Genomic DNA, 10,770 nt, shown 5'->3' with positions numbered 1-10,770 from the left:
TGATTGTGAGGATGAGGAAGCAGGTCTCACTGGTATGTAGAGTGGGTCAGTTAAATGACTACTTGATTCACTGTCTACATGAAAAGGCAGGTGAGGAATCCACACTGCCTTTGTTGGCTAGTCACCTCCAAAACCTGCTTGAGGAAGAATGAGATGGGAGGAAATAACTCAATAAGCCTGAACGGTAGGAAGGAGGAAGAAAGAGCAGGAAATGGCCCAGATAGGAAATGTAAGAGGAAAACACACAGGAGGAGGAGAGGAGATTGAGGGGTGGGAGAGAAGAATGAATATGAGATGAGAAAAGTAAGTAAGGGAAAGAACAACAAAGGTAAAGAAAAGGAGGGCCAGTGAGCAGGGGGGTGAGCGAGGTGGGAGTTGAGCACAAGAAGGAGATAGAGGGCTTTCATTTGCCCACTGCCAGTTTGAGGCTTTCTGCACAGCGAGTGATAAAAGAGCCAGCCAACAGAGTTCCCTAATCAAGACAAACCTTCACCCCAAGCAGATGGAGTGAGGGAGGGGAGAGAAAGAACAGAGAGAGAGAGAGAAAGGATGGAGGGGAAAAAGAGAAGAAGTGCTATTTGGTCCATATGAGGATACAGGCAGGATTTATAGAGCGGTTTGTGGTCAGGAGATACAGAGAGGCGGAGGAATTGGGAGTGTGGAGTCGCTGCAGGCAAGGTGCTCTGCTGAAATCTTCAGGCTACTTAAGTGGAGAGAGATGCGGGGGTGTCGCCGTGCGCCCATTTTCACTGAGTGCCGTTGGGAGATGTTTACGACAGCCTAGACACACCCCATTAATAATATTGCCATAGAACACGCAGCCACTCGCTGCTTGTTTGTATGTGTATGTGGCGGTTGTGTACGTGTGTCGCTGTGTGCATAAGTGGTCTACACAAGCTCAGTCAAGCAGGACAGAGCGTGTCTGAAGATCAAAATGAGGCTGGCAGAAGATTTTGTTGCCGGGGTGAGACTGTTGCTCGTCGGGCAGCTCTCGTCTGGCAGGAGTGACGTACGGATGCCTTTGTCTGCTTGTGTGTGTGTGTGTGTGTGTGTGTGTGTGTGACTGTGTGTGACTGTGTATGTGTGGAAATGTGGGTAGAAGAGTTTAATTCTAAAGTGGGATAGCCTCCTTTCAGAAGATATGCCTTACAGAATGCACTGGTTAAGTAAATCTAATTATGTAGAGCTAAATTGATTAGTTGATTGGCAAAAAATGAATCAGCAAATGAAGATTTGGTTTTTCTGTCTTAAGAAATAGCTACATAACTACATATTACAAATTCAAATTCAGATTAGCTTTATTGGCATGAATGTCTTGTTTTCTCAGTTTGGAATTGGTGGCCGGACAAAATACAATATGAAGATGTCACCCTGAGCTTTGGAAAATTGTAATGGGTATTTTTCCCTATTTTCTGGCATTTTATACCAAGTGATTAATTGAGAAAATAATCATTTATTTAAATAATCATATAACTATACATACTGGGGCTGGACATTAAACCAAATGTAATGAATTGCAGACATCATGAATCTCTTACCAACCTAAATTTATTCGTATTACAAATTTTAATATATTTCTGCCGTATAAACTGACAGCAACCAATACCTTCTAAGCAACCAATCAGCCAACAGCTCAGTATCTTTAATTGTTCATACTTTAATTAAACAGGACAAACACATCAGAAAGAAATGCATACACTGCTGGTTAGATTCTCCAACCCTAAAACATACTATACAAGACTGCTCTATCACTGATTGAATCACTACAAATACTACTGAGTTCATAGAGGCTTTAACATTTGCAACATTTGAACTAAACATTCAATAAGAAAGATCCTCTGGCACACAGGAAATTGTTTTACATTTCCAGCAGCAAAAAAATGAAATTCGAAAGGAATATACATACAGAAAGTCAAACTTCATCAACACAAATCCAAGAAAAACACATACACTTACACAATAATACTGGCCGCCGTGTTTGATTATGAAATAAACACAACAGAAAACAGTGCATAGAGGCAACAATGTCCTAAAAGAAGCAGTATTACAATTATAATTTTAAAGTTATGAAAGATCATAAGATCTTTGCTTGCAGAACAGTTGCATTCTCGATCTATATTTCACAAATAAGGTAAGGACCATTTTTTACAAACCTATATAAAGTGTTTGGAATAAAACTGTGTGGATGTGCCTGGGAGTGTCTGTGAGTGAGTAGGTGTGTGGGGGATTTGAGTGACAGCTTTGGGACTTGAGGCTTGTGATGGAATATGTGGATGTCTGGGGGAAAGAATCAAAACAAATGACAAGTGGCTGCCCACTTGTATTTCACTATTTGACTGAGTGCTCTAAGGAAACGCGGATGGAGATAGGCTGATGACAGAGAAATGCTGTCTGTCTGCTGGGGGGGGGAGAAAGAGGAGGGAGACGTACAGAGACAAAGCAACAGACTCGGGAGAGGAGCCGAAAGATAAAGAGAAGAATGGAGTGAAAAAGAAATTGAACAAAATTGAAGGGATGACAGAGATAAGGAGCGGACTAACAGAGGAAGAGACTAGCGGCGATGGTGGGAGAGAAATGACCTCGGACAGGGGAAAGAGGAGGGATGAGAGGGAGAGGAGAAGAAATTGAGGAGAGAAGGGGAGGTTAAGGAAAGGAGGCTAAGAGCAAAGGGAGGGAAGCTTAGACAGTCTTTGTCATGTAGGAAGCAGAGTGTGACAGTTACGTGAACCTTAGCTATTCTGTTTCTGTCCACAACCCCCATCAGGCTTATACACCTTGACAGCCAACACACACACATAAATACACTCAGAAACAGCTGCCAGGTCCGAGTCAATCTCACACACGCACACACACGCACACACACACACGCACAAATGCATGACTGTGTCTTTGACTGCAGTACAGATGAAATGAAACAAACAACCCCAGGAGATCTTGTATACCAATAAATCTCCCAGAGGGTCTTTTGATTCTAAGCTGAGGGACAGATTTGTCTCATTTTGTACCTTCAGAAATGTGGGTAATGCAAAACAGATGCAGTTTCAAAGTCTGAGCAGGGCAGAGCAGCAATTCTCTCTAGCTTTCAAGTTGTGTAATGATACATGAATGTGCCGCTTTTGAAATTAAAGCAATGAGCAGTGGAGGGGGGTGGTGGGAGTACTTAAATCTGTTAATTAAAAATATCAAAATTATATAATTTTATTGCTTTAACTACTATATATTATATTGCTGTGTCTGGTGTCATTACTCCACATACTGCTGGTGTTTAACAAGAGGGAAATAAGCAATTCTAAGGCAACACCCAATCAAGAGGCAATGAAACAATTTCTACAAATCAAGCAAAGATTAATATTGAATGTACTATAACAATTACTTGCATTACTGACTGCATAATTAAAATATCTTTGAGGCCGTTGAATTCATTTCTGTGACAGCGGCAGGTTTGAACTCTGAATTGCACGTCATGTCATGTTTTATAAAAAAACAAAACAATACCTCAAAACCAAGTTTTTATTTATATAAATGTAAACTAAACTAGGCAACTGTAAAAATGTGTTATTGATTTTAGTGTATTAATATTTCACTGCCTGTCAGGAACCACCTACACCAGCAACATTCAACAAAGATCAACAGCTCAATAGTACTTACAAAGGAACACCTTCAAAAGAAGATCCACAAAAGAGCTCTAATGTTATCAAGTTCCTGTGCAAATGGAGTGAAACTGGCCTTTGTTTGGCCTTTCTACAAAAGTGCGTCTTGTATCTGTAACAGGAGAGGATAAGTGTGAAGTGAGCATGGAGTGGATGATCTGCATCACAGACTACAATAAGTGTTTTCCAACCAACGGCTCTGGTGATGAGGTCAAAGTTGGTGAGAGGTTGGAGGTCCAATTATTTTTGAAGCTGTGTGGGTGATTTTTATAGAATCTAGAAGTGTGGTAACAAAACAGAGTCCATAGCTGGAGAAAGATGGTATCATATTTTAACAGTCAGAAAAAAAGAAACAAATAACATTAACTAACGGTGAATGGAGTACGGTGTACATGTGAAAAAAGAGTAATTAAAGTAAACATTCACTCGTCTTTAAAAAAATTTGTTTTTCATAAAGGGCACATAACATAAAAAATACATGACTGATACTTCAAGTTTCGAGTAATGTTTCATAACACATGGTGGTGCTGGACCAATTCCCCCCAAATAGTGTTTTAATTCACACATTAGTAATTTATCTTACACTAAGTCACTGCAGGGCAACCATCTCCATGAGAGTGCATAACCCAAGGCAACATAATTGCCTGTAAGGAGCACATTCAGGTAAAATATGAGCGGGTGTGCCCCCTATACCCTGGAGGGAGTCTAAAGGTTTGAGTCAGACTTGATCCCACTCCAACCCTGTGTCAGACTACTTGATGTCAGCCCAAAAAATGGTCCAATCTGAGAGACGTGGGGTGCTGGGAATGGGAATGAGCACTGGGCATGGCAATTTGTCATTTTATCTTGTGAAGTATTTCTTTGTAGAAGACAAGTGTAGGACAACTCACAAGGCTCCGACAGATAGACTACCAGTTTCACAACATCTACAGTGTGCGGCATGATGCTTCAAATGCATTAGATGTTGACACTGATTCCAGAAGTCTATCTCTAGGTGCACTTATTCATCTTTTTCTGTACTGATAACAATTCCAATACTTTAATTCAAGGTAGCAAACAGATACCAGTGCTCTGTTTTCCCCAGCTTTTAACATGTGTAAACCTCACTGCATGGAACACTTTGGAATCGTTTTTATGTAAGGTAATATGAAGCCAAGGATTGTTGTGACACTAAAAAATTAGGTGGCAGCCTGCTGTGACCTGCAAGACTTGCAAAGATATCTTTGCAAGTCTTGCAGGTCATGAAAGACTGCAAGCCAATATTTGTTGAGATTCAGACTGACATGTTTCTCAGCCATGCTATGGCAGGACCATGATTGCCTACTCTGACCAAAAGTGACCATCTGGAAATAAATGCACTGTACCTGGTAGAAAAAGTTTTTTTTCTGATTCCAACTGGAGCCTGTAAACTCCTAAATCTCCTTTCTCCAAAAGCCTCTGCCTCGGCATGTAGAACTGCAACTGGCTGACTGTGGTTTCCCACACAAAGACACCGAGTTAGAAAGTAGTCTCCAGTCACTTCCTCAGACAGGCTGGCTATTGCTGTCAGATGTTGTTACCTATAGCATATGAACTTACATCCGTGTGTGTCTCCTCTTTCAGGCTACGGTATAGGCCTGCCCCAGGGCTCTCCTCTAACCCGTAATGTGTCAGAGTTTGTGAGTCGCTACAAGTCTGATGGCTTCATGGACATGCTACATGACAAATGGTATAAGGTTGTGCCCTGCGGGAAGAGAGTCTTTGCAGTCACTGAGGTAAGTCATTGGTGGGAGAGTGTGTTCATGTATTGTCTACGTGTTTGGTGTGTAAAGCAAAGACTGAAGCTGAACTCCTATAAATGAGTCTCCCTGTGGGACACCTGCCAGCTAACCACATACACTGGCTGTCACATTCACATACACACAGAGAGACACACACAGACAAACATACACACACAGACAAAGACATTCAATCACATAAACTGAGGCCTATTTACCAACCTTAACCAGAGTTACAGGCACGTACTGTCTGAGTGTCGTTGCTTATTTGTGTCTTGTGTGTGTTACAGCAGAGTACTGTCAGTCCTCACCCTCCCTTTTCTTTTCAATCTTTTTAAAGAACTGTGAATCTCTAGACAGAGCACACTGTCTGTATCTGTATCTCTTGTTTGTGATTAGAGAAGCTATTCAACTCCCTTTGGCCATCTCTTTTAAATCCCACTTCAAAGTTGAATTATATTATAGCAACAAATGCAATTACACAGTCATAGGTTTCTCCAATGAAATGAAAACCTTAACTTCACCCTGCATCAGGAAGTTATTACTATTCCACCCATTTAAAGCCAAGAGAGTGGGCTATTCTCAAACAATGTGGGTGTGCGTTAGTGCGATCTTGCCCTCTGGATTGAGAGCAAAAGTCAGTGTTGTCACTGATGAATTTGTTGAGTCAGCATGGGGCTAATTGCCATCAGAGGCATTGCGGAAATGAGCCGGGTGAAGGAAACATGATTTGAGAGCTATGGAAACGCTCGCCACTGTCTCTTCCACTTCCTCCAGGCCCAGGAAAGCCTCATAAGAGATAGATATTATGTCAGGGGTAATGTGGGCGAACCAAATGGGAACAAACTGCTTTTCAATTATCCAATGTCTCTTTTTACCATCTCACTGCTAACTGCTGTTTCTTTCTATTACTCACGTTTTGTTTCCCCCCTCAGCACCTTATGCTTGTCCTCTCCCCTTCCTTGCTTCACCACATCCTTTTCTTTCCAAAATGTCTTTTACGCTGTTGCCCTCTCCTCTTTATTTCTATTCTTATGGGCTTACACAGCCAAACTAGATATACAACAGCAGAATATCAATTGCATGTTCACAAAACGTGACCTAAATAGTAATTATGTAAATACAAATCATCAATCTCTGTATTTTCCTCTCTGTCTGCTTAAGTCTTTACTAATCTGCACCACTCTTTCTCTCTTCTGTCATCGCCCCCTCAGACTCTTCAGATGGGGATCCAGCATTTTTCAGGCCTGTTTGTGCTTCTGTGTATGGGGGTGGGTGGAGCCTTGCTGACCTTGGCAGGTGAACACACCTTCTATCACCTGGTCATCCCTCGCCTCCGGCGCAGGCACACACTGCAGTACTGGCTGCACACCAGCCAGGTGAGTAAATACATACATTTATGTGTAGTGGCCTGGATACATGCACCCACTGTAACACACTTGCAAAGTGTCATATGCGCTCTCTCTTACACACAAACACTGAAAAAACTGTAATTGTCACATTACTCTCATGTGTACATGCAGACGCAAAGACGCATGCATATGAGAACACTCACACACACACACACACACACACACACACACACACACACACACCAGTGTTCTTCTGTGGATCATCCTTACCCCTGGAGTTAACTCCATTAGTTATTTTGCAGGTAACCTACTCCCTCTACTGTTGGAAACTTGTAACAGTCAAGAATTAGACTAATATTTTCCTTAAAACTGGTTTATATCATGTTTTTTTCTGACAGATTTGAATTAAACTGTTTTAAATTAAAGCTAATCTACGAATAATGCTAATTAAGTACTTTGTTAATTAACTAATAAGCACTTTCACTGTCTTATATAAATTATAAACTAATATTTCATGTTAATTAGTTAATTAAGTAATCATTAAGATCATACAGATCATTAAATCTAACTTTTCATTAAAATTCCTGACTTTTTTTAAATATTTTATTTAACATGCAAAGCCAAACTGTTCCAAACTGTTTTCTAAAGACAAAGATATAAAGAAAATTAATAAATAATAGCTGTTTTGCAATTAGACTTTTCTTTATGCATGTAGCATACACCAAAAGGAACCGCAAATTGGGGATTTAAAGGTCATATTTTGTTTTTTATGTAACTCTAGTCATTACCAAATGAGGTGCCTGTGGCAATATTTGTGAGTGAATAATGAAACTAGCAGTGTGAATATCGAGACTGCTTACATTTGTCTGCTACATTCTTCTAAAAGGGCAACCACTCCCGGGCAGCCTCTAGCATTCATCACGAAACCAGCTCAGCTATCTGAGAGGACAACATCAGAGTTAGTCCCTCAAGATAATCTCTATCCAGGGTACATGTTTCCCTCTGACACCTTCAGACGTATATAAATCAGGAATAATTAAGCCATATTCCCCTTGAAATATAAGAGGTTGGTTTGGAGATGGGGTTTTTTCAGTCTAACCAAAGCACTTGGATACCTGAATCAAAAAGGGCTTAAGCAACTGATACCTTAACCCCTCTCAAAATTTAGCAGAACTGTAAGAAGAAAAGAACTTTCTCTCACTGAATTACAATCACCTGATTAAATTATTCAAAGGAGCACCACAGCAGGATTTGTGAGGAATAGCTCTCACAGATGTACTGTACACCTGCAAAATCTTCAAAATGCATCATCTCTCCTGATTTATTTGAATTGATAATACAATTCACAGTACTAAACAGTAGTTATCTCAGGTTCTTTTTGTTTTCTTCTCTACTTGCAGAAAATTCACAGAGCCCTCCATACCACATATGAGGATGTTGGAAAGGAGCTGAGTGGGCTCGACGAAAAGTAATGAAGTCACTGACTGACTTGTGCATCTTCACACTTCACTGTCACCTTCCATCCACAGTCCACTTTCCAATGCATCAATACTTTGTTCAGAATTATACATTTAAATAAATTACAGTATTGATGTCTGGCAAGAAGTTGTTTGAAGAGTTTTCTGTAATCAAATATCACTTTCTTGTTGCCAGTGCAAACATCTTTCAAAAGATTACCTCTGATTTATCAAAATATCAAAAAGGAATAGTAGACTTGTAGACTTTTTGGGAAAGTTAGAAGAGAAATTACTCTCATGTCTGTACAGTAAATATGAAACTACAGCCAGCAGCTGGCTAGCTGACTTTGGCATAAAGACTGGAAACAGCTAGCCTCGCTCTTTTCATGTTCTACCTGTCTACCATTACATCTAAAGCTCATTAATTAACATGTTATATCGTGTTTAATTCATTCTCAGTAGCCGCTGACTGCTTAATATTAACAGTCTAAATGTATTTACCACACAGACAATTTGATCTTCTCATCTAACTTTCTGCAAGAAAGCAAATAAGAGTAAAATGTCAAACCATTTCTTTAAAATGAATCAGTTTGTATTAGAAACAGGTTGAAATAGCCACACTAACCACACTTGCTGATCTTTTTTGACTTTTGTGACAAAATTAGTTTTAGTTTTTTATTTAATATTAACCCCCCAAAAAATCTAAAGCAACTGACATGAACATGATTTAAGTCAGATAGCATTGCTGAGACCAACTATGTTTTAGGTGCAATTATCCCACTTACTTATACAGTATGTTATATATTTAGTGCTTGCAGTTTGCTTACATGAAAATGTATCCATGTATACTGCTGTACAGGATCTCACTAGATATATGCCCTTTGCTGTGATTTTTCCTCTCTTTCACTAGCCCCTCCTCTTGTATCTCAGAGAACTGCACCCTACACAGGAAACAGCATCAGCCTCCTCCCCCATCTCCTCCCACATCCCTCAATGCTTCCACTACAGCTGGAGACACATGCAACTCGTCACCATCCCATGAGCCAAAGGAGAAACGAGTGCACTTTGACCTAGAAACCCTCCACAGCTACCGTCTGCGCACACACACCGCATCAGTGCGCGGCAGGCCTGGTATGGTTGGCCGTCCTGGGCTCGGCTTGGGAGGTTTGGGGCTGGGCAGCCTCGGGACTTTTGCATCTCCTCCGCAGATTAACCTCCATGCCAACGGGGGCCCCGTTTCTACACTGGCCTCCACAGGCTTGGTACTCTCTCCCCTGGGAAGCAGGGCTGCTCAGACCAGTATGTGGGAGGGGGAGCTTCAGGACCTGCAGGGCAAAATCGAGATGTTCCGTACCCAGCTGAGAGAGGCTCTGGCAAGGAGAGCCGAGATCCAGAGCAGCCTGGAAAGAGAGAGGAGTGGACTTACGCGCAGGGATACCAGTCTTGAGAGGGAAAGGGACAGGCAGAGGATACAAACTATTAACACAGAGAGAAGTAGCTCCACTCAGCCCAAACTCCCTGAGAGAGACAGGACCAGCCAACTGCAAACCCTGAATAATCAACAGACAGGGAGGGCTAACCAATCAGGCGGTCCTGGGACTCTGGAGCATGTCAGAAGCAGCCAGTTAAACACAATTAACAGTTTGGACAGAGGGAGAGCCAACCAATTACGCTCTGCGAACACTTTGACGGGAGAAAGGACTGTCCAATCACGCACATCCACGAGTTTGGAGCGAAGTCGAGTCAACCAACCAGGTCCTGGAAACATAACTGTTCAATCACGGAACACTTCTAGCCTGGACAGACAGAAGGTTAACCTGAACACTCTGGAGAGGACAAAAGCCAACCAATCAAGTGTAAGCAGTGGGACTTGATTGTCTTTCTAACGCTGATGTGTAGGATTGCAAAGGGAGTAGCGCAGTTGGTGCTTGCATAGCCGTGGGAAGATGGCTTGGTTTGAACAGGTTAAGTATAGGGGACGCTTTCTGATGAACAACATATATATATATATATATATATATATATATATATATATATATATATATATATATATATATATATATATATATACTCACACCATTACTTACTGCAACCTAATAATTTTCACACTCAGAATTATTACCACTCGCTTAAAATTACTATTAACTAAGAACAAGTAAAATATCTACATTATCCATGAAACCATAAATAAGCAAAGCAATCTTGTGGAGTGAAAGCCAATATAATTTCGGTAAAATCTCAGCATACCTTCACAAGAACCCGATCAGGCAATCTGGCAATGCTAAAATCACAGTGCTTATTTAGGAGACCAGTAGTTCACATGATGAACCATCAATCACAGATGTCTGACAAATGCAAGCCTATTAGCTGAATAAACGCATGGCCTGTTGTAGTGGCTGAAGAGCACATAGAGACATCGGCAACAAGAGCACAGAAAACTCATTTGTGACAAATTTTAAATGTGAACAAAACAGCAAACAAAACTATTTGAAAATGCACACGCAAACCTCTCTGTTAACCGAGTGCCAATGGCAGGAGATGAAGATGCAATGTA

General features: G+C 41.0%; 1 protein-coding gene across 1 annotated transcript in view; it reads left to right on the top strand.

Moving 5' to 3' along the window:
• grin3ba (glutamate receptor, ionotropic, N-methyl-D-aspartate 3Ba) overlaps positions 1 to 10,214 on the top strand; it is a 72,447-nt gene extending 62,233 nt beyond the window's left edge. Inside the window, exons 9-12 of the mRNA XM_038728063.1 lie at positions 5,253 to 5,404; positions 6,622 to 6,786; positions 8,160 to 8,227; positions 9,127 to 10,214. Coding sequence (XP_038583991.1) covers positions 5,253 to 5,404; positions 6,622 to 6,786; positions 8,160 to 8,227; positions 9,127 to 10,090 — 1,349 coding nt within the window. The 3' untranslated portion in view covers positions 10,091 to 10,214. The remainder of the gene's footprint in view (positions 1 to 5,252; positions 5,405 to 6,621; positions 6,787 to 8,159; positions 8,228 to 9,126) is intronic.
• The last annotated feature ends 556 nt before the right edge of the window (positions 10,215 to 10,770 follow it).

The sequence above is a fragment of the Micropterus salmoides genome, unplaced genomic scaffold, assembly GCF_014851395.1.
Source record: "Micropterus salmoides isolate LMB-PRFRI ecotype aquatic unplaced genomic scaffold, ASM1485139v1 Ms_hic_scaffold_19, whole genome shotgun sequence".
Classification (NCBI taxonomy): Eukaryota; Metazoa; Chordata; class Actinopteri; order Centrarchiformes; family Centrarchidae; genus Micropterus; species Micropterus salmoides.
This window is presented reverse-complemented; position numbering and strand designations above follow the sequence as displayed.